General features: G+C 52.2%; 1 protein-coding gene across 1 annotated transcript in view; it reads left to right on the top strand.

Annotated features, from left to right (window-relative positions):
* N4BP1 (NEDD4 binding protein 1) overlaps positions 1-12,716 on the top strand; it is a 47,005-nt gene extending 34,289 nt beyond the window's left edge. The window contains exons 3-7 of the mRNA XM_045806733.2: positions 209-339; positions 1,879-1,975; positions 4,423-4,530; positions 6,280-6,387; positions 8,040-12,716. Coding sequence (XP_045662689.1) covers positions 209-339; positions 1,879-1,975; positions 4,423-4,530; positions 6,280-6,387; positions 8,040-8,397 — 802 coding nt within the window. The 3' untranslated portion in view covers positions 8,398-12,716. The remainder of the gene's footprint in view (positions 1-208; positions 340-1,878; positions 1,976-4,422; positions 4,531-6,279; positions 6,388-8,039) is intronic.
* The last annotated feature ends 11,162 nt before the right edge of the window (positions 12,717-23,878 follow it).

Genomic DNA, 23,878 nt, shown 5'->3' with positions numbered 1-23,878 from the left:
AAAGCTGTTAAGAATCACATCTCATGCAGAGGCTTCGGTCTTGGTTTTGCAAAGTCATAAGCTATGCAACTTGATGCTGAAGAATGTAAAAAAGTATTAAAAGGAATTTTGTTGCAATTGTTTTTGTTGTATATGGAGTTTACCTTTTCACTTTTTCATGGTGAAACTTAACATACTTTAAGCTGAAATAAATTTTGTTTTCTTATAGCCACGGTCTGAAAAAGTTCTTTTCTTGTCGTGGGATTGCAATTGCAGTTGAATATTTTTGGAAGCTTGGCAACAGAAACATCACTGTATTTGTCCCACAGTGGAGAACAAGGCGTGATCCTAATGTCACAGGTGAGGCAAACTGATCCTTCCAGAGTTCTCCTTTTCTAGATGTTTAGTGAGTTGGCTTATAATTGAAACCTATACTACTTAGAGCAGAGCCTTGAGCCTTGGGCAGCAGCTTTAAAAGCAAAATGGTAAATCTGTTGTACCCAGGAGAACATCAGTTGGAGTGTGTTACAGCGTAAGAAGTACTTGGGGGAAGGATGGAAAGTTAACATAGTTGTTTATATGGAAAGTTATGTTAGAGTTCATTATACATCACGAAAATTTTCCTGACTTTCCAAAAAGTAGGTGAAATCCATCTTTCCATTAGTCTGGGCTTCTGCCTCATTAAATAGACTTTTCTAAAACGGTCACTTGATAAATTTGGGAACCCGCATATAGAGTGTTTTTTGAGCAGTCTGTTTAATAGCTTAATATAAATTTTGTCTGTTAATGGTCCGGTCCTGCATGCTTGACTGCAGGCCACACACGAGAGCTTTGAACTTAGTGAATCGTGCAGTAGTCCAGAGAAACCTAAGGTGGTTTCTTAGGTCACGGTAGGAGGGGTGGTGAGTCTGTGCAGGCAGCTTAACACAGCAGCGGGCCTAGGCACAGAAGGTAGATTGGGAGGCGGAAGGGTGAGTACAGAGCTCACCCAGCATTTAAACAGGAAGTGAAACTTAGTCACTGTTGAGGTGGAAATGGTAAGACCATACATTTCTTAAGTATCCCAACTTCCCTCGTTTTGGATAGCTTATTTGTCTTAACGGAGGGTGCTTGAGGCCTGAGGCAGAGCCACTGATTTTTGCAGTAGGATCTGTGAGAGGGTCTTGCGAGCCCTCCGTGCTATTCACCTCTAGGACAGTAAAACACTGGGTGGGTGTTTCAGTCTAAGCCAGTGGTGAGTACCGTTGCAGGGGCTACTCTCTCACCCTGAACTTTTAGCTGCTTTTTGCCTGTTGACCCGTTCTCTGCAGTTTGGCTCTGACCCTCTTTTCTTCTCTGTCATGACTCACTCCCATGAAAATCAGTAAAGGTTCGTGCAGATAACTGAGAGAGGTTGGGTACAGTGCCAGCTAGAGGGATATTTTGACAGACTCTTGGAATGGGAACCACACAGGCCTTCCTTGGGATGGGGCAGAGCCGCATGTCCCTGCCACTCCTTCTGCTTCCAACCCTATTTCCTGTCCCGCCCCCACCCTCTCTCTGGGACTTGTGTCATCACTGTCTCTGTCCTACTGCTTGTGATGTGGGTGTGAAAAAGTTCTGGATGATAGGGTTCATTAAATACAGGTTTATGGTTTACTCTTAATTTCAGGAGCAGACGAGTTGAACCTTTTTATATTTAGAAAATAGCCACGGTCACTTTTTATGTTAAAAAGTATGTATGTTGCTTAGTATAATTTTTTTTTTTTCCTTCCCAGTGAGTTAGTAAATTGAGTCTTCCTGAGTCAGTAAAGGTTTTCCTAACTCTCCAAGTGAAACATTTGGGGGTACTTTCATTTATTTAAACATCTGGGAAGATACCCTTTTTCTGAATGTGTATTCAACTTATTCCATGAACAGAACAGCACTTCTTAACCCAGCTCCAGGAGCTTGGAATACTGTCTTTAACTCCTGCCCGGATGGTCTTTGGAGAGAGAATTGCATCTCATGATGACAGGTATGAAAGGCTGTTTTCCTTCCTGGGGTGGAGGCGGGGTGCTGAGGAGCCGCCACCTGCCCCACTGGACAGTTTGTGGCGCTCCTGGACCCCCATGCATGAAGGGCTTAATAGATCAAGGGGGTTGAGAATTTCAATATTTATGCTCATTAAGGTTATATACTCAGTGTAAAGGTTATTTTTTGCTGTATGGATTTAGGAACATTACCTAAAATCTGTTCAGTTAGAATGTTTGTTTGTTTGTTTCTTAATAAAACATGACTGAGAATCCATAAGTAAAAGCAGACATTGAGTTCTCTTTTTTGTTGCACACTAAAAGTAATGTTCGAGTAAAGTTTGTCTGGTCTTAGTGTGGCAGCCTCAAGAATGCTTTTCAGACATTATCTATCTCCTCCTGATTGATTTTGGCCAGTGACTTAGTTTGTCATTGTCATACCTGAGCCCTCAGTATTTTTCTTCCATGTAATAAAAGATGGTCTCAGCTGACCCAAAGTGTGATAGGAGTAAGCTGCATTTCTTAGGTTGGTGTGTCACTCAGAAAGCAGGTGTGAGTGCATTGGCGACAATAGCCTTTAATCTGCATCTTTCACATTTTTTTTCTAAAAGCTTTACTGAGCATCAGCCAAGTACAATGAACAGAGCTAGGCTCTGGGAACACATGTGATTCAGACACATTTCCTGCTGTAAGGAGTTTGTGATCTAAAGAAGAAGGCACACAAATAATAGGGGGGAGTTTTGTTGTGGTTGAATAGTTTGAGAAGGTCCCAAAGATGACCAGTGGCATGACAACCAGTTTTTCAAACCCCCCCTTTGGAGTGAAGTCAGTAGTAGCAATATCCTTCCACTGTCTGGGAACCTAAGTAATGGCCTCTTGTTCTTTCCACTGCCGCATTCATCCCCTTTACGGTATTCTGGCTTGAAGCCTGTGGAATGTGCTGGTGGTTTTGCCCCAGTGTTCCACCAAAATGGTCCCCCCACGTTGAAGACAGTGTTTGGCTTGTAACCCACACTAGTGAGTGAGAGTCAGATGGGTGAGAGATGAAAAGAGGGGCTTGGCGGTGGGGGTAGGGAGGCTTGGGATGACAGCAGACATTGCTTCAGCAAAAGGTTCAGAGGGCCTTCTCATTGACAGCCCCTTGCCCTTCTCCAGGCTGGAATGAGAGACCAGATCAGATGGGGAGAATCAGAGGTGACATGAGAGAAAATCGTGAGAGGAAGTGGCAGGAGAACAGCACGTCAGGGTGGGGCAGGAGTGAGGAAGTACTAGGAGACCACGTCCCACTCCAGCTCCATGATACTAGCCTCAGACCCCACAGTGCTCGGGTGGAGGGACAGGTGGGCAGCTGGGCTCGTGAAGAACCTTCGGATCTCTAACACCGTAGCTGCACACCTGCAGAATTGGAAAGCCTGTGCAAGTATGCAGACTAACTAAGCTTGTGCTTAATTTATATGACTCGGGGCTTTTAGCAGACATGGATCTCTGTCTTGATTCATGGTACGTGCACTCAGAAGCCTTACTGGTTTTGTTAATAACCTTCTGAGCAAACATCACCACTTACAATTCATGCCAGCTAGGAATCGTTTATAAAATATTCACTAATAAATCAAAGGCGTCCTAAGACCTCTGAAACTAATGAGGCTTGTTTTTTAATTCCTTTGAAGTATTCACTGTCACTAGTAAAAGCAGTTGTTCGCACCTTCGTTGCTAGTGATTCTCTTAATGTATTGTTTTGTCGTCTTTGTCTGCATTGCCTTAGACGAATGCGGTCACCCTAAGAGATAAAACTCAACATTATTATCCTCACAAATCTCTCAGTAAGAGGGTCTGAGCATGAATAATCTCCAGCAATGAAATAGAATTCTCAATATTGAATTCTTACTCTTATCACCAGTGCAGTTTCTCATAAATGGCATTTGAGTCAGTCTGTAACTGGGCTAAACAGAATGATAGTTCCAGACATCTCAACGTCCGAGCAGACGATGTGAACCTATGGGTTTTTGTTTTTTTTAATGCAAGGCTGACTTGTCAAGCAGCTCGTCTTAGAACCAGAGTACTGTAGCTTAGCAACCAAAACTTGAATAGTGATTTCACAGGCTTGTCAGCTCAAAGTTATTCTTGACTTTAGTCCTCATGCATCATCTGATGACCACTATCTATTGATAATACAGCTTTTCTAGAAAAATGTGTAAATCCTGGTTGAGACCATTTTTTAAAAGAGAATAATATTGTATGAAAACCAAACCTTCATTTATAATCACACTAATAATTTCAGAGGTATTCAGTATTCAGATTGATCTTCAGCTGACAAGGGCTTAACTTTTCTACCTCCTAGCCATAGTTAAATTCTTCGGTGATTTTTCTGTGAAGAGGACATCCTTCTGTTTTCTTATAGCTTCTGTAAGCCAGAATGCCTGCTTGCCCATTTTAACCTCTTATATTACTATAGGTTTCTACTACACTTAGCGGACAAAACTGGTGGCATAATTGTAACAAATGATAACTTCAGAGAATTTGTGACTGAGTCACTCTCTTGGAGAGAAATTATTACAAAAAGGTAATATTTTCTTCTTTGTCTTCGGTTAAGTGTTTTTTGTTGTTTATTGTTTGGTTTGGTTTTGTGTCCACCTTGGCCCCACAGAAAGCAGTTTAGGGAGCCAAAGTATCGTAACACTGTGCTCCCCGTTCCCATCCCTGTCCAAGACTATGGCTGGCCCCTCTGGGTAAGTGGGGGTCCCAGTACAAAGCCGCAAACCCAGCGGGTGATGTATGGGCATGCTGCGGTGGCTACAGGGTGTCTTCGAGAGATCGGTGTTCCCTCACAGGAGGCAGGAGGCACGTGTTTATGGCGTAGTTAACTCTTGTTAGCAGTGTAGTGGAGCAGAAATGGCTTCCTACCCGGGCCTTGCCCTGATGCCAGGGGAGACTGCGGCAACTCACTAGGCATCCGTGCCTGAAGCAGCCAGGAAATACGAAGGTTGGGTGTAATGACAGCTGTGACTCCAGTAAGAGGATGGGACCAACCAAAATCAACCTGCTGATTGAGTTTTCACTTCTCGGGAGTGGGAAGAGTATTTGTGCTTTTTAATCTGTGATGCTTTTCCGGGCCATTTACCATCACAGTTTAATCGTATATATTGAAAACGTGTTTGAATATCATCCAGAATAAAGTCAAGAGTTGAGCATTCACAGATGTGTTTGGTCTGTGATGATACTCTGAATGTGTCCACCTGCCTGAAGATCAGTGAACGCTGGCTTCCAGGACTTCCTGTTAAGCATCATCTGATCAAGTTACCCCACAGCGCCAGGCTGTGATGGCTCCAGGGAGGGGTGCCGTACGCCACAGATCTAAAAACAGGACTCAGCATACCTCAAGCTGTGCATAAGTAGTATGTAACAGGTGTAACTGGGTATTTACCTCTGTTGGGGTTCCACAGTTGCGCCTTGTCTGATATTCGTATTTTGCTCAATCATTAGAGGATTTTAGAGAAAAATTCTTTGCTATAAGGCCCGGGTGTGAGTTAATTACTCTATGCATTTTGACTCACATGCTGTTAATAAGCTATTGGTGACCGTGGAGCTGAGAATCAGTCTCTGACCTTCTGGGCACAGTTAACAAGCCATTACTCTCCTAGGACATGTTTCTGTTGGATCTTTGCCCTGGACTCACTGTCAGTATTTATTGGACACTCCTCTGTGTATGAAAGGTCTAAATGCAGTCAGGACTCACGTTTGTACACCAGCCCATTGCTTTCAGAACTCAAAAAACAAAGCAGAAACTGAGGTCTGAACAACAAACACAAGCTGGTGGCCTTTTTTTCTTTTTTACATCTAGCCCAAACTTACTAAATCATGCTGATCTCAGATTTTCTTTCCTCATAGATCATATTGTTTTGTTGTTTTAAGAGGTTCTCTTCAGTGGGTTTGCCTGTACACACAACTATTCAAAAGTAAAACCTTTTGAGCACCTGTTGTGTCCTAAGCTGACAGTCTTTTAAATCTTGTTTTCAGAGTTTATTAGGAGAAGCAGCTGCTTCCTAAGCCCAGATAAAAAATCTGCAAGTCTCCATAAGAAATGTGAGGGCCAACCGATAAAAGTCTCTTACTTCACCGAATTTGTAAGAGAGAAATTCAGATGGTTTCAGTTGGATGTCAGTTTTTTTCCGTTCGGCAGTGAAGCAGCCCTCTAATTTTATAGGTGACTGTTGTCTTGGAATTAGGTGGCCACTGCTCCTTTCTTCTCAGTTCCTGCGGCAGTAACAGCTTCACGTTTTCTCCAGCATTATAATCACACTCTGTGTTGTAGATTGCTTCAGTATACCTTCGTTGGGGACATATTTATGGTTCCTGATGACCCTCTGGGAAGAAGCGGACCTCGCTTAGAAGACTTTCTTCGGAAGGAGGTCTTCCTTAGGTATTTGCTTTTTCACGTTGTTCTGTATTTACAAACTTGGTTCAGTTCTTCGTGCTTTAGGGTTAGTGAGGTCTCTGAAGAACTGAAGAGGGCACTTTGAATTTCCTTAGCCTTAGACTGAGTGGTGGTGTAATAAATATGAAAGTGAATCAAGCACACACCTTAAAGACCAGATCTTCATTTGTGGTCCTTCTGGTTTTAATCCTAGGAGAGGATGGGAGCCAGACTCTCTGTAGGTCTAAAAAGACGAAGCAGATTTTGGGGGCGGTCACTTACTAGCAAATGCCACTTAGGTTCGTTGTGTGTGAATGTCCTTTTATATTCATTTTCCAAAATCATTTGCTTTTTTAATTTGTTATGCTCCAGTTATTTACTTACTCAGGAATCACTGCCTGGGGAACTGACTCCCTCTCCACTGAATGGAGAAGCCAGTATTTCATATTCATCTGAAACTGATTTGATAGTTTAGGTTTTCTTTGTTGTAGTTTGGGTTTTTATTTTGTTGTTTTGAAGATCTGTTGCTGGTGGTTGTTTCTATTTTCAGAATTCTCAGGTATTGGACATTGTTCACTAAAGTGTTCTGTGTGTGCCCAGCTGGCCCTTAATTTGACCCAGTGATGGACAGCTGGTCTTTTTTACTTATAACCGGGTCCCGTCAGCTTTCTAGGTTTGGATTTGGGGGTAGTTCACACAGAGGTATTTGTACAGAGGAGACCAGCGGGATTTCAGCTCCTGGGTCTTACGAATCATTTCTCTTTTGAGCCTTTGGGTTTTATTACGTAGAGGAGGGCTTACTTCCCAAGGTTCTGCCTCTCTACCTACACGAGGGAATGGCAGCCACTTTAACAGCTGCCTAGTGTCGTTGCATCTCCACTGGGCTTTTAAGACCTGGTGCCTGTGTGCAAGGATCAAGGCCCATGGGTCAGACTTAATGGAAAGAGAGTTCTCTGGCTCCTTCCACACCTCAGCAGCATGGCAGCAGGGTCCGTCCTGCCTGCACACCTAACCGCTCTTACAATGTGTTAACTCATTGAGTAAGAAGTTAATAATAACCCCTCACAAAGGGTCTAACTTTTGAAGTTAGTTGAGCTTTTGAAGTTGGGAAAAGTGTTCATCCAGCCCCATTTCTCAGCTGCAAGTCCGAGTCACCTGGGAAGCTTCTTAACAAGACAAATGCCCTTTCCACACACATACACACACACACCCACGAACATATAGGTTGTGGGTGCCAACACCTCGCCCAGACGGGGAGGGGAGAAGGGGGAGGGAGTAGAGGCATCAGAAGTGGCTGCCTCCCCAAAGGAGTTCTTTTTTCTAAGCCCTTTCAACCAGGGCCCCACACAGAATTGGAGTCCAGAAGAGTAAGACCCTGTTGTCTGCATCCCTTGAAAGCTCTCAGGTGATTCTGGCAAACCCAGGCTTAGCGCCAACAGTTGGCTGGGGTCCATTCTCGTAGCTGCAGACCTAGGAGGGTGGGGTAGCTCGTGGGGGGCTCTCCGTCCCCATCGTGACCAGGCCACGGGGACCGCTCTCTGGGCCTCTTGCTTTCAGAAGCCGAGCAGCAGCACAGCCTCGAGGTCAGCAGCAGACCACTTTTGACAGGTTTCTCATTTCTCTTCTAACCCAACTCACCAGACTCACTCTGTTCACAGAGATATGCAGCCCCTCCTCAACGCTTTGCCAAACGTGGGCATGTTTGACCCCAGCTTCAGAGTCCCTGGCACCCAGGCAGCCAGCACCAGTCACCAGCCTCCCTCCCGGATTCAGGGCGCCCCACCCAGCCACTGGCTTCCTCAGCAGCCCCGCTTTCCAGTCCTGCCGAACCTTCCCAGCATGCAGCAGAGCGTGCCCATGCCGGCACAGAGGTCTCCTGCGGAAACCAGCGAGCTGAGGGAAGCCCTTCTGAAGATCTTCCCGGACTCCGAGCAGAGACTGAAAATCGACCAGATACTGGCGGCCCATCCGTACATGAAAGACCTGAACGCGCTGTCTGCCATGGTGTTGGACTGAAGCCGCTCCAGCTGGTGTCCCCGCGGCAGCAGGAAGCCACGTAATGTGAAGAGACCGATTTCCCAGTGGAAATGCTGTTGTAGTGTATAGAAAAGAAAACAGATGTTTTGTGTATAAAAAAATCTGGGTTTTCAAAACCAGCTTTTTCTATATATAAATTATGCTGCTATTACAGATTTAACATTTTCTGTAAAAGGAAAGTACATTTTCTGCCTGTTCAGAACTGTTTAATAGCAGTTACTCTTGAGTGTATTTACATTTTTATGTTTTTTAAACTATTTTCCTTAAAGCTGAAAATATTGACAAATGGATATGATTAGCCTTTCTAAATAAAAAAAGAGTTGCTTTCTTAGGGAAAGCAAGACCTCTTAAAGTATATTTTCTTGAGATGATTATGTAACATCCACTAACATGAAGTGTGCTCACCACCCCCCAGCCTCCTCTGCCCTCACCCCTGCAATTAGAGTCCTAGGAGTTTCGCTCCCATGGGTCTCTTGTTGGAGCCATTTGTGAGAGGGGGCAGGTGGTGCCACTAGATGGCACCTGTGCCTAGCCGTTGTTCATGACCAGGGCACAGTTAGACTCCCAGAACGTCAGGGCGAGAAGAAACTCTAGAACTCATGTAGTCCCACCCTCCTTCCCCTCCCACCCTGCAGAAGAGGGAACTGAGGCTCAGCGTGCTCACGTCCACACACACCCAGGTCCACAGCTGCGGAGCAGTTGGGCAGGGACCAGACTCCTCATCCAGTGCTCTGACACACTTACCAGGCTGAGGCCTCGCTATACCTGGCCTGACTCTAGAAGTCATGCCTCAGCCTCTGAAGATTACAGTGGGATGTGAGGAAGTTTCACGAAGAGCCCCGTTCTTACATAATTTTGTGTCCACAGCCTCCATGCGAAGTTTGTGCAGCTTTGCCAAAAAGTGGTTTTCTATTCTCAAGAATGACCCAAGCCAATAAATAGCATTAGTAGCTGCCGTGGGGGCTCGGCCCTTATTTATTTTCCTTGTGTTTGTCATTTTAGTGTCCTCCTCAGCCGTGCTTCCACTGAGTCCATCCGCATTGGTATCTCAGTGTTGTGTTTTCAGTGTTGCTCAAATCCTGTGTCCGTGAAGTTCTTTTTCTGGGTAATTAACATCTTTACCGTTCTCTGGACTTTAAAGGGCTTTGTATTTTCTACCTGTTCTCTTCCCAGGCTGCTCACGGTCAGTTTCGTGTCTGTCCTGTGGGTCATGCCCCTCCTAGCCCCCAGAAACAGCTACCGAGGACTTGGGGCCGGTCTGTTCTTCGACTTTGTTTGGCCACGAGCAGAGCTGATGGCTCCCTGGGAGGCGCTCTCCAGGTGTATACAACCCCTGCTTCCCTCAGGGGACGAATCCAGAGTCCTCCAGGTGGCTGGACTTGTATTTCAATCATGTTTTCTCTCCCGATGCCTTTAAGATGCCTCCTGACGAGGAACTGGTCGTCGGCCACCACTTCGTAGCAGGTGGCCAGTGTCACCCGCCCAGCTGTGGATGTGGAGGAGGTAGGAGACTTGAGGTGGGCAGGAAGTGACTCAGTCACAGCCCCTGTGCCTCAGCTTCAGAACTGGTGGTTTGTGAAAGCGTGGCAGACGTGTGAGGGCTAGGGCTGTCTCGCAGTGACTCTGATCTTCCGGGCTGAGGTTTGGTCTGACAGCCTTGCCAATCCAGCGTTTCTCCTATTTGCAGAGAAGGACCCAGCGGTAAACCTTGCTGGCCCAGGCTTAGCCACACAGGTCTTCCTGGAAGAGGACGGCGCCTCCAGTGACGCCATGTGGGGCTGGCTAGACCGGGGATTCCAGAGTGTCCTAGACCCTAGAAGTGACTTGACCCTAGACCTTTGGGTTATCTAAGCCTCCGTATTCTTAGTATTGTTTCTGAGGGCTCTACCTGCCCCTTTCCTCTTTCTAGGGTACGGGAAGGAAGGATGCAGGCAACTAAGTGGGTTAATTCCCTTGATAAATTATAACACAGCAGTCACAGTTCTTTGTGAAACTTGAAAATTTAAAAACTCCATTTTCAAACCATTTAAAAAAAGAGTCCTTCCTTGTTCTCCACCTTCTCTTAATACCAGGCTCCGTGTGGACGCCGCTCCAGTGTTTCTTCCGTGGTCTGCCCCCAGCGGGGGGTCTCCGAGCCACCTTGGAGGCCTCGGCAGCAATGCTTCCTCATTCTGCCACTCCTCGGGCGATCGTGTCCCGGCTCTGCCTCCTGTCCTTGCTGGCCTTCCTCGAAGGAGGGGGCAGGGCAGGGGATGCCCCCTCCGGCAGCAGACGGGTGTCTGCTGCTCAGAGAGAGGTGGTCCGGGGTTAGAGAATTAAGTAGGTGGGGAGACAGGATGAGTCCCGGGCCTGCCTTCTTCCCCAGGCCCCGGCTGCCTTCGCTGGGAGAAAAAAGCCTTGTTTGAGCTTTCCGTCCGGTAGCCTGTGTTTGAGACCCTGTAGGCTGCGGGCTAGAGGACGGCAGGCGGGCATCTCAGCCGTCATCTCCTGGATGATGGGTCAGCTGTGTCTGGCGGGCTCCGCTGTGGCTTGGAAGTCTCGCCAGGGACTCAGGCCTACTGCAGCTTTTGGTCCCTGAGAGGAGGGCTGGGGTCTTGCTTCCTTAGGTTCGTGGTGGCACTTGTGGAATATGATTCACGGAGAAAGCCGTGCTCCCAAGCACCCTCCTCCATCACAGGAGATGCCCCAGGCACTGGGCCCCCTAAGTTTGGGCCTGGGCACCGTTCTCCCTCAGCTCCCAGCCTGCCCCGTCCAGGCACCTCCGAGATGTGGCCTTCCTACTTGCAGCTCTCTACCAGCACTGCCGTGTCCCTCTCCTGTCCCAACCGTGCTCTCTTCCGGCAGCCACTCTGCCTCATGCCATTTGTTTCTTCATGACCTACCTCCCCATTATCCCCGTTGTTACACTGCAGATCCTTCACGAACATCCCCTGGTTTCTCCTAAGAACCCTCTCCATGCATTGCCGCTCTCCCTCACCTTCTCGCTCTTTACTTCTGTTTTGCAAACTTGGCCCTCATCCCACCGCGTGGAAGTAGTCTAGGAGAAGTCACCAGGGACCACATAGTTACTGAATTCAGAGGCCTTTTCTCAATCTTCCATCTTCGTGTCCACACTCAGTGACCAGAGTATTTGATATGGTTGTCCTTATTTTCCCCATTTTCTGAGATTTCCCTCCCAAATGTTCTTCATTCCTTTCTCTTCTTTTACTGGAAGGCCAGTCCTTGAGACCCTTTTCTTTCTTGACAGGTGGTTCTCAAACTTTGGACCAGCCATGGAACTCAGTGGTGGGGAGGGCAGCTCTTACTAAAAATTGCGATTACAGGGCACAGCCCCCAGAGCTGTTTATTCGGTGGCCCTGGAGTAAAGCGTGGAAATCGGAACATTCGGCCAACTCCCTGGGTGTTTCCCACGCAGGCTATCGGGGGACCACATGGTGAGATAGTGTACTCTCCCTTAGGGCTCTCTAACCCCGGCTTTCCTCCCCCGTAACTTCCCTAGCTCCCCGTGTCCCCACTGGGCAGTGCAGGAGTGTGTTTCTAGCTCAGCTGGAAGCCCTGTGACGTCCTCAGACTTCCCCCCAGGCCCACCCCCTGCATCTGTCCCTCGCTTTCCATCCCCACCCTGCCACAAAGTCCCCCCCTTGTCCTTGTCCTGCCAGCACCCACCAGTCATGCTGTCAGGGCCTCCCGGGGGCAGTGGCCCGTGACCAGTCAGCCCACCTCTCCCTCCCAGACTCCACAGTGCTCCCAGATTTATCTTCCAGAACCACATTGCTGGTCACACCCGTATCTCTGTTCAGTGATCTTCAGTGCCTCGCGACCAGAGCAGCAAGCCCAGCCCTCCCGAGTGTCGTATCTGTGCCGTCCACCCCGTGGCCACTCGTGACTTCCCACTTTGAGTAGCCCTTCCGCGGTCGCGCACTGCAGCCCACACATTCCCGCAGTTACGCGTGGGCTCCTGCCTCCGTGCACGTCTTTCCTCTGCTAGAGATGCCCTTTCTCCCAAGTGGCTTCCCCCTCGAAGGCCCCGCCTGCGTCCCCTTTGTACCCTTGCCCATGCTTCTGACCAGAAGCAACCCCATGGCGCTCTGTGACCCACAGCACTTGTGTCTGGCTTTCGGCACTCGCTGCGCCGGCTGGTGTCACCGCCGCTGATTGTGTACCGTGTCTCACCTCCCTTTCTAGACTGTGAGCTCCTCGCGGGCAGGGACCGTCTGTGTTCACTCTTTGTATTTCCCCTGGCACCTAGCACAGTGCCTTGCACTTAGTAGGTGCTCAATAAACGTCTGCTCAATGGACCTGGACGACAGTGCCTTCTTGACCGCGGTATCTGGCAGCCGATAACGCGGGAAATCACGCCGTCGGCATTTGCACCAGGGAATCCCTCCGCTGCGGCGGACTGCAGGTGGGGTGTCTGCCCGGCTCTCCCTTCTCCCCAAAGCTCCCAACACACTGTGCGGTCCAGGGGTGGGCACCGGACAGGCTAAGCTAAGCCCCGTGTGCCCCCCGCAAGATTTCTGGGCAGGAGTGCCAGGCTGCTGTTGGGGGAGTCGATGGCCCCCTTCTGCCGATGTGGAGAAACGCACTTCCCTTTTGCTTAAGCCAGTTCAAGTTGGGCTTACGACCCTGGAAATCAAGAGTCTTGAGTAAAATGGGTATCACAGCCCCTAGATTCAGCAGACAAAATGGGAGAGGCTCATCATATCTTTAGAAAGATCCCAAAGACTGGTACAAACGGAACTTAGAGGAGTGTTCGCCCCCGTCAGACAATGGTGGTCAGAGGTCAAGTTTCTGATTTATTGGAAACTTACCCTTCCACGTCAAAGAGAGCTCCACCCCCCACCTGCAAGCAGGCTGTTTCCTGCTGCTGCTTTTCCTTCTCAACATCCCCACTTCCTCTCGAGGCTGTCTGAAAAATTCCCTGATGTGAATTTCTCTGTTCAGTTCCCCAGCTGGGCAGACACCAGGCCTGTCTGTCCGGAGTGAGACCTTCCCCTGTCCTTCCATGTGCTCATCTGTAAACCAGGCGTAAGGGAATCACACATCCTACTCCAGGGGCATCGTACAGAAAAGGTGTGTCATACCCACGGAGCATCCACGATGGTGTCGGACACTGGGCCCCACTCAGTGACATTCAGAGCCATCGCTGGGGCTCTGATCAGCAGCAACCCCTCTAGGACACCCACGCTGTTTACACTCTCACGGTTCACCCCACATCTCCTAACCAAAGGTCCAAGAGCTTGTGTCCAAAAGCTCGGAGAGCTCATCTTCGGATTCCGGATGCTCTTCTGTCCCCGCCGACTCACCGGGAGTGCAGACCAGACCTCCCTTAGAGCCTCAACAGGGCCACGGAAGTCTGGCTGTGACCTAGAGAGGGCACCACTCCTAAAAGCTAGGCACCCAGGAGGGCCCCTCTAATACCACCAGGGAGGGGAGAGAGGGAAGCGGGCAGAGCCATTGCCTGGCTTCAGGACACGTGAGCAGGCAGACCCTGACAGCTGGCGCCGAGCACTCGCCATGCCTGATTCTGTCTTGTGACCCTCGCGACACTCCCCTGAGGTCTCTGGAAGGAGTTGGTGCGCACGGCCACCAAGAGATTTGCAGTTCTCCAAGCCAACGTGTCCAGGATTCATCACCTTCCCCAGAGGTGACGTGGCAGCCAGAGTGGTGCCTGAGATGGACCCCTGCCCCCACCCAGTGAATAGAATCGAGGGCCCGCGACCTGGGTCCAGGCTGTCAGGCTGCGGAGCAGAGAAGCTGTGGAAGGGAGCAGCCTTCCGCCTCCCACCTTGCTGCGCAGCGGGGCCCACGGCCAGCGCTGTTCCTGTGGGAGGGCAGACCGGCGTGGTCCAGAGCGAGCCCCTGTGTGCATCATACCCACCTTCCATTTCACCGAGGGCAATGTAGATCAGTAAAAAGAACTTTGATGGGTTTTGAAACCTGAAAGAAGCCTTTTTCACGGCTCAAGGTCCAGTCCTCTGCCGTCCGTGGTTCAGGGTGGGTCGCAGTCATTGGCAGTAGGAATCTGCCAGAAACGTGGCAGAAGTGCCCACAGCCAGTGCTGGAGCTGGAAGCCCAGGGGCTTAGGGACTTCTTGACTCAGCCCCTCCCACTGGACTCCAGCACCGACCTCGGCGTCCAGCTTGGGGGCTTTCCTTCCCACCCCCACCACGGCCTGAAACCCAGTCTGGGGTCAGCCTGGGCAGGCCCTGCCCTTCCCCGTCCTGTTCCCAGAGAGGAGGAGGCCGCCCTGAAGAGAATGCGCTCGTCTGCCCGCCTGTCTGGCTCCAGCTTCCGTCTAGAGTTTCATCCACCAAAACAGGCCGCAGGAAGGAGAGGGCCTCCCGCCGGCAGCAAGGCGCTGCCCCGGCGGCCGAGCTCCCATGCCCTCCCCAGACCGGTGTCCCCACGGCAACACGTCCCTCTGCCCTTGCCAGTCCGGCACATGCCACCGGTTCCCTCTGGGGTGGCCGAGGCGCCCTGCCGGCTTCTGCTTCCCACCCCCTTCGTGTTTCCTCCACCTCCCCTGTCTGCCAGGGTCCTCGAGCGGCTGCTGGGTGCAGGGCACAGGGCTGGGGGGACGGGGAACAGCCAGATGGTCCCTTTTCTAGTCCCGGCCTGGCCACGAGGGCTTGGGCCCTGCTCTGGCCCTCCTTGCCGCGTGACCTTGAGAAGGTCACCCAGCCTCGCGGTCTGTTTCCTCATCCGGATGGAAGCGATGCCCTTGGAGCTGGTGGTTTGCAGCCAGGGCTGCACGTTTGAATCACTCGGAGGGAGAGCTTCTAAAATGCTTGTGGCCAGGCCACACCCCAGACTCCCGAGATCTGAATTTCTGTGACTCCCCAGGTGACCCCAGGGTGCCCTCAGACTGCGAACCAATACCCTCCCAGAAAGTTGATGCAACCAGGATGAAATCCTAAGAAGCGGGCCTGGCCCCCTAGGCGAGCGCTCCTCTTTCCTGCCCCCCGCCGGTGGGAAGGCACCTGGAAGGCCCGTCAGTGCCCCTCACGGTGATGCCCGTGCCCCTGGAAAGGCTTCCTCCTCAACGGTTCATCTTACCTTCGGTGTTTTTCAAACGCAAGACGCTGCCAAGGCAGAACGGCCCGGGAGCGCCGAGCCAGGGGAGCTGGAGGAGCCCCCGCCAGCACCGTCCCATGTGCAGGACTGCCCTCGATTTCCCCCCAGCCTCAGCCCAGCTGGGCCTCCACTTCCCTGCGGAAGCCGACTCCAATCACACCCCAGGACAGTTCCTGAAGGAGAACGAAGGGAGGGCGCCTGGCCCCCACGAAGCCCGCAAGCGGCTCTCTACCAAAGCCGTGCCTTCCCGCGACCCATCACGCACAGCCCCAGACCCCAGTCACCGCCCGGCAGAGCGCAGCCCGGGCCTGGGAGTCCAGAGGGGGCAGCACACACCGTTGGGAAGGACAGGAGTCGCCCAGCCCAGGAGAACCCCTATTTCACTGTGTGTACACAGGCCGGTTGGCTTGGGTTCCCACGGCCGTCAGCCGTTAGGTGAGGCTGGACTCAGCTCTCGGTCTTAATCCAAGGCTGGGTCTCTCCTCTGCCCCTGGAGCAGGTGCACCCGCAGCCCAGGAGCGTGGGCGTGGAGGACCGGCCCGAGCACCGTGTGCACAGGGAGGTTCCCCCGAGGCCGGGATGTTGGACAGTGACTGTCCGAGTCCCCTGGTTCCTCGGTCCCAGGTCCCTGGCCTTGGGAGGCCCTCTTCCTCCACAGGGATGGCCTCGGCAGAGGCAGTGGGCTCCCTCCGACGTTCCAGCACCCAGGCCTGGGTCTGTCTGCTGCCCCGAGGCTTGTCTCAACCGTAACCTCCCCTTGGGGCTTTGCACCCCCATGTCACTGTTACCGTGACCACCAGGGGGTGGGGCCTGTGTCAGAACCAGCCCCAACAAGAAGGGACTATGACACGAGCCCTTTTCCAGACTGGAAACCAGGCCCTTAAGGTTTGGTCTCTTCAGGTGTCCCTCACAGGTACCCCTGGTCCCAGCCAGAGCTGCTCACCAGCCTCTTACCAGGATCGAGCTCCACGGCAGCCAGTGGGCAGTTATCCCACCTTGCACATGTGGAAACTGAGGCAGAGCCCTCCTGTGGCCTGCAGAGCCAAGGCTCGAAGCCAAGCCTCCACACGCGGTCCGTCTCTCGATGGCTCGGGAACCATGGCTGGTGTCCACCAGCTCATCCATCCACGTCAGTCTCTGGTCAGACCTGCCGGATCCTGGCTTTCTGGTGGAAGGAGGGCTGAGGGCTGGAGGGCCGGAGAGCCGAAGCAGGAGTGGGGGACAGGGGAGCTATGGATGGGAGGAGTGTCCCTGTCACAGGAAACAGCACATGGAAGGGGAGGCCAGGTGGAGGGCCTGGGGAGGAAGTCAGGGAAGAGGGTTTGGCTCTGCCTCCTTTTCTGGTGGTGGGGGCCCATGGGGCCAGCGGGGTAACTCTCTGCTCTTTGGAAAAGCCCTTCTGGAGCCTATGTCTGAGCCTTGCAGACAACTCTGGCTCCAGCCCTCATTGGCTCTTGGAACAGGAGGGCAGCCCAAGATTCCCGCAAACCCAGCTCCATTCCCGTGGAGCAGGATGGGAACTGGGGGCCTCCAGGGCCTGAGGGATCACCGCTGGGCTCCCAAGTGCCTGTCCTGGGAGGCCCGGCCTGTCAGTGGCACGTGGTGGCCTGTGACTAAATGGTCAAGACTAAATCCTCCCCCAGACCTCTGAGCTGGAATGTCTCTTTGCAGCAATGTCTCTGGCCCTCCATTTCTAGCTTCCTTGATGGGCCAGCACCATGGAGCCAGTCAGTCCTGTCACTTGGGACCAAAATTCCATGCCCTCCCCAGGGTATCAAGAAAATGCATTTGTTTTTCTTTGGGAAAAAGGCAGGTGAGGTTTGGGGGAGCAAAGATGTCTCCTTAATCATCAGGTATACCCTTCCACTCACGAGAGTTCCTCAACTCTTCTGAGCCTCGGTGTTTCGTATCGTAACTTGGTTTTATAAGATCATGCCTGTCATCAGCTTCTATCTGCTAAGCCCTGTGTTAATCAGTGTGGGCTCGTTGACATACAGAACAATCCACGTATCGTAAACAGGCAGCTCGCTGAACTGAGCGAACCACATCCCAGCACCCAGCCGAAGAAACATTTCGGCTCTCCAGAGCCCTCCCCACCCCCACCAAGGGAACCAGAGCCCTGCTGTCTAACAGGCTTCAGGAAGGCTCCACTCACCTTCCTCCTGTGCAGGGCGGACCAGAGCAGAGAGGCCAGGTGCCAGGACCCCTGTGGGGGACACCTGATGCAGGAGCCCGTGGCCACCTGCGTTTCCGGAATGTCCCCTAGGGCTTCACCAGCCGGCCCCTGCCAAGGGGACCCAGGAGACACCGCTGGAAGACAAATCCACAGAAAACCACTATGCATGGCTACCCGAGAAAAAAGATTTTCTTTTCTTTAGAAATTGTGTACAGTTTTCAGCATCACAGGCCCAGCTGGTGGACCAGAGAAAGGGAGCAAAAGGGAGGCTGTTTCGTATTTTTAAAGTTGGAACCTGTAAAGACGAGCCATCCAGCTGGCCTGTGCTCCAGGGTGGCTCTCAGCGTCCTGCCCCCCTCACCGCCTCTGTGGAGGGAGGGTGCCGCTGTCCTGTGCTCGCTCAGCTATTCCCTCCAGCTGTCTGAGCAGAAACTCCGGCTTCTCCTCCGTTCATGCAGCTGTTTACCGGAGGGCTGTCCCTGGGGACGAGGGCTGAAGTCTTCACCCCTGCCACCCCCAAGCTCATCTCATCTCAGGTCAAGGGCACCCCAATTCTGGTGCCCTCCTCTCTGGGGGTCGGGGCCCCAGTATGTGAAACTGAGGTCAGTGCCTGCCCTGCTGCTTGACTGGCCGTCCATGAGACCCGGGGACATGTAGGCACCAACACTCGGGAGAGGTGGTTGTCCAGGCATCGGCTCCGAGCCCCCTCCTCCAGGAAGCCTCCCGGGGAGCCCCCGCCCCCTTCTCAGCAGCTCCAAGCAGCTTGCTCTATGTATTCATCAGAAGGGGTTTCCCGGCAGCTTCCATGTGTGGGCACAGGCAGCGTGGTCTCCGTCCTTGGGGAGCTTGTGGCCCTGGTCACGTGGGCAGCCTGGGTCCCTTACCTGGCCCGCATGTCCCATCACTCCCTCTGCAGTGAGGGGGATGGGCAGGGAGCAGGCGCTGGATCTTGCCCTTCTCCAGTCTGCCTCTGTCCAGAAACTTGGTTGCAAGAAGAGACACCCCCTCAACCCAGCTGAAGCCAGAAGCAGATGCATGTGAAGCCCGGTCTGGAACCAGGACGTGGACTTCTGCCACTGCGGTCCAGACGCCCACCCCCTTCTCTGTCCCCCAGTGGGTTTGCCTCTCTGCAGCACACCCGGCAGCCAACCAGCCACAGCCCAGGTGTGGAGGGACAGGCCGCAAAATGACAGCAGTCACAGCTCGCATCTATCGATCTCCTAGTACGCACCCAGCGCTGGGGGAGACGCGGTACACACTAGGGGATTCTCGTTGAAGCAACGGAGCAACCCTCTGATGTCCCGTGGGTTACCCCTGCTCCGAGTCCAGAACCGCCAAGTCCCACGCCTGGGCAGGGCCGCCCAAGAGCGCGGCTGTTCCTGCTCTGAGTGAGACAGGTGCACCACAAGCTGTGATGAGGCCCCAGGGAGGTGAGACACGGAGATGGTGCGGGGTGACAGCTGGCGTGCTCCAGGCTGGTGGCCCAAGAGCCAGGTGAGGCCAAGAGAACCCGAGGAGGTGCCTAAGAGCTGAGCTTTGCAGGGGTATTTGGGGAAGTGATTTACCAACGGAGGCTCTCAGGAGGAGAAGGAGGGAAGCAGGAGGGGCCAGGGACAAAGCTAAGCAAGGACACAGAGTCAGCGGAGGTGGCCTTCCCTGACCCCGCAGGAAGCTGTGGGGCATGAGCTGCACTGGAGTTAGTCCCTCCTTGACACAGCTGTGCACTGTGATGGTCAGTCACCGAGTGTAGCCATCCACACGGGCAGCCCCGCTGCAGGCGTCAGCCAGCTTGCGGCCACAGGGGGACATGCCGGCCCAGTCACGGGGTGTGACACCACTGCATTCCCGTCAACGTAGCCCCAGCAGCTCACAGCACCCATGTGGCCCTGATGTCCGGGAGGGTGTTCCAAGGAAGGTCAGGGGAACTCCTGCAGCTGGTCCTTTCGCATGACCCATGCTGAATTCCCATCCCCCTGCTGGCTTAGGTGGCTTGTCTGCCGGGGGGCGGGGGGGGGGGCCAGACCCTCATCCCCACAGGACTCCTGCCCTCTGTTGGCCGTACTTGCACGCTCACAGTTTAAACTGGCCATGGCAGGTCAAAGGGGGGCTCTGGAGGATCTGGGCGCTAAGTGTGTGCCTCCCTCCCCCCGTGATGTGGCGGAAGTGCCCTCTGCTCTTGATGCTCAGTCTCCCTGCCACTGTGCAAACTCCTTTCGTGCCTGCAGACCTCTGGGCACACATGGCCCAACGTGACCAGATGGCAGCTACAGCTTGGAGTCAGTAGAGCTCTTACTGTGTCCCTGATGGAAGCGCCACCCCCCGTGGGAGCCAGGACCTCCAGATTCAAGAGCCGAAAGTTGCGAGGACAGGAAGCACTGAGTCCCCAAGTGGCTCACCGGAAGGGACGGGACCATAACGCTTCCATCCCTTGGCTCCCAGACCCGTCTCCTCCAGCTGGGGAGCAGCTGTTGCTTTAAGGAGTATACCCCATCCTACGGGACAGCCCCCTGGCCTGGCAGGGTGACTGTCGCCAAGCTGGCCCCTCACCTGTGCTGTTAAGAGACCATCCCACGGCACGGTCACGTGCCCACGGCTGCTCCTTCTTTGCTGCCATGAGTCCCTTGCCTGCAGGAGGTCTTTGCTGAAGGATCTCTGACTCTGGGACAGTGGTGCTGGCTGAAGCCTTGCGGGCAGGGAAGGCAGACCCTCACCTCCCCTAGCACAGTCTGCGTGGGAGCAGACACCGGAGACCATCTAACTCTCCCCAAGTCTCATCTGTCTTGCACCACCTAACGAGGGTCTCTGTGATGTCTTAAATGGGGAGGAATAAAACCAGGTTTACTCTCTGACAAGGCACTCTGCTACCCATGATATTTGGGAACACGGTTTAAACCAACCAGGCCAGGGCCAGGGTGAGTGATGGGAAGAGGCAGAGGGAGAGGGAGAGACTCTCAAGCAGACTCCCCGCTGAGCCTGGAGCCCAATGTGGGGCTCGATCTCACAACCCTGAGATCATGACCTGAGCTGAAATCAAGCGTCGAATGCTTCACTGACTGAGCCACCTAGGCACACACCACCCCCAAATCATCCTGCTTTTCCAGAAAACCTAGAAATCTGGAGTTTTTAAAATGTAAACTCAAATCAATTTTTGATTTGACTCCATTTTTTTAAATAATTTCTATAAATTCAAAGCAATACCAATCAGGGTGCCTGGGTGGCACAGCGGTTAAGCGTCTGCCTTCGGCTCAGGGCGTGATCCCGGCGTTCTGGGATCGAGCCCCACATCAGGCTCCTCCGCTATGAGCCTGCTTCTTCCTCTCCCACTCCCCCTGCTTGTGTTCCCTCTCCCGCTGGCTGTCTCTATCTCTGTCAAATAAATAAATAAAATCTTAAAAAAACCCCAAAAAACAAAAAACAAAAAACAAAGCAATACCAATCAAAATTCTGGCAGGATTTTTTTTGTAAATTTTGCAAGCGGGTTATAATATTTATACAGAAAAGCAAAGGACCTAGAATATCCAAAAACAATTTTGAAAAAAGAATAAAGAAAACTCACACTACCTGATATCCAGATTCATTAGAAAGATCAGAATTAGGACATTATATTATTGGCAAAAGGACAGATTCACAGATCAATGAAATGGAAGAAAATGTGCAGAAGTAGACTCACATATAATCCATTGCTTTTTTTTTTCTTTTTTGCAAAAGTGCAAAGACAATTCAATGAAGAAAGAATATTCTTTTCAGAAATTGTATGCACGTGTGACAGACCCCCATGACCCTGACTTCCTGGTCATGTAACTCTCTCTCCTTGTCTGTGGGTGGGACATATGACTTCTTCTAACCAACAGAATATGGCAAAGTGATGGGATGTTGCTCCCATGACATTACATTGTATAAGACTTTATCCTGCTAGCCACTTGCTCCACAGACTGTCCTTGCTGGCTTAATGGAATGAGCAGTTGTGTTTGGAAAGTCCATGTGACAAGGATCTTTGGGTGGCCTCTAGTTGCTGAAAGTGGCCAGCAAGAAGCCAGGGCACTCAGTGCCACACCTGCAAGGAATCGAATCCTGCCAACAACTTGAATGAACTTGGAAGCAGGTGCTTTCCCAGTCAAGCCTCCAGATGAGAATGCAGCCCAACCAACACCCAGATTGCAGCCCAGTAAAACCCTAAAAAGATAACCAGCTAAGCTGTGCCCAGACTCCTGACAGAAAATATGAGATAATAAAATGAGTGTTGCTTTAAGCCACTAAGTTTGTGGCAATTTATGATGCAACATAGAAAAGTAATAAAATCCATAAGCAAAAATGAGTCACCTCCTATATGTCACACCACACACAGATTTTAACTCAAAATAGATCATAGGTCTAATGTAAAACCATAAACCTAAGAGGGGGGTGGAAAAACCTGAACACAGGTAGATTTGGACTGGCAGTGGCTAAAATGGGAGCCATGGGGTGGGTGGGAGCAGTGATGGAGAGAGAGCATAGCTGTGGTCCACTAGGACCCGAGGTCAGAGCAGCCTAAAGTGGCATGGAGACAGCCACAGCCTTGGCTCCAGGATCTCTGGTGGTGTCTCTGTTCCCTCTGGTCTCTTACTCCCAACAGCCCCGTTGCTCTGTATTCTCTAGTCTGGTCCAGACCTGACTGGCTTAGCTAATGCCACCCCCGTGGGTCAGAGTCCTTTGCCCCCAGCCCTCTTGTAGGTGGATGAGCAGTGTATGGGTGCCCAGTCCTGGGTCAGTGCTCATCCCAGGTCTAATTCACTTCCACCCCTGTGCACAGTCAGCCATCGCCACCTCCTGGTGGGGCCACAGGAGGGACACTGACTATAGGTGCAGAGATGGAAAGTTGGTCTGCTCTCTCTTCCCCGACCTCCTCTGCTCCCCACAAGAGTCCAGTCCCTTCCATGCCCACATTTCACCATTCCCTGCGGCCCTCCATTGCCTCCTATGTCATCACTCCTTCCACCACCAGCTTCCGCCAGGCTGCTGGGACTGCAAGCCCAGTGTACCCACAGCTGCCCAGAAGCCCCAGCTGAGGAAGCTGGAAAGCAGCTCTGCAAGGACAGGAGTGGGGTGGGTGCAGAGGCCACCGGGGAAGTGCAGGGCCCATCCCTTTCTAAGAAGAGCCTCCAGGGAAACAGGCAGCACAGCCCTGAGTCACCACTGATGACCGGCGCCAAGGGGCCTCTGGGTGGCGTAAATTCACAGGCACCTATGTGTGACAGAGCTGTGCAGGGACCGTGCAGGGACGGGAATAGTTTCAAGTAAACGAACAGGATGGCTCATGATCCAAGCAAGTGTCAGCAGGGCCCCCCAGCCACATCTGTGCAGGGAGGTGCAAAGGGGTCCTTCGAAACCAGAGCTCAGGCGAGGGTACTGGGCACCCAGATTAAAAGAGGGCTGAGCTCTTTGCTGCCTTGGCTGACACCCAGATCTGTCCCTGGCTCAGCCCCCAGCAATGCCCTTCTGTGTTCTTTCATCTGTGGACAGAGCCACCAAGGACTGTGGGTGGGGACAGGGCGGGGTGGGGACCGTGACTCCTAGAATGTCCAAAGGACACCAAAGCTGTTTCAGGAATTGTGAAATGTAAATCTCAGTTCCTTTTTGACCTGCAGTGCCATAAACGTGCCAACGTCTTCAGCAGGCTAGAAAAGTAGAATAAAGAAAACTGGGACAGAGCAGGAGAAGGAGAGCTATACCAGGCAGCAGACCAGTTTAGGCCCAGAAGGGGAAGTGAAAACCTCTGAGGACAGATGGAGGGCCCATGACCCCCCACAGCACCTCTGGGGCTTGTCACCAGATGTAGGTTGCTACGGTGATGGGGAAAGAAGGTCCAATTGAGCAGACCAAGAAAATTCTCCAGGGGAAAAAGTTGGGGAGGGGCTATGTGCTTGTTCTGTTGTGCACCCAACAAGTTTTTGTCAACTTATATTCATTTGAAGTGGTACAGGAAACATAGACTCCAGCTCTTGGAAGGGAACACCAATGCTGTCTTGTAAGAGCATGGAGGAATGGCGTATCAATATCCGTGCAGCCATCTTTGGAAAATAGTGACCACCTCCCAGAAGCAAGCAAAAATTAGTTAAGCATTGAAGGATGAGCTGGAGTTAGCCAGGTTACAGGAAGGAGCATTCCAGGCGGAGAGAAGAGCATAGGGAACAACTCTGAGGTGTTCTGCACATCTGAACACCAAAGAGA

This window comes from Ursus americanus, chromosome 21 (assembly GCF_024610735.1).
Source record: "Ursus americanus isolate L20-20 chromosome 21, mUrsAme1.1.p, whole genome shotgun sequence".
NCBI lineage: Eukaryota > Metazoa > Chordata > Mammalia > Carnivora > Ursidae > Ursus > Ursus americanus.
Note: the sequence above shows the minus strand (reverse complement) of the source record. Positions and strands in the feature narration are given on the sequence as shown.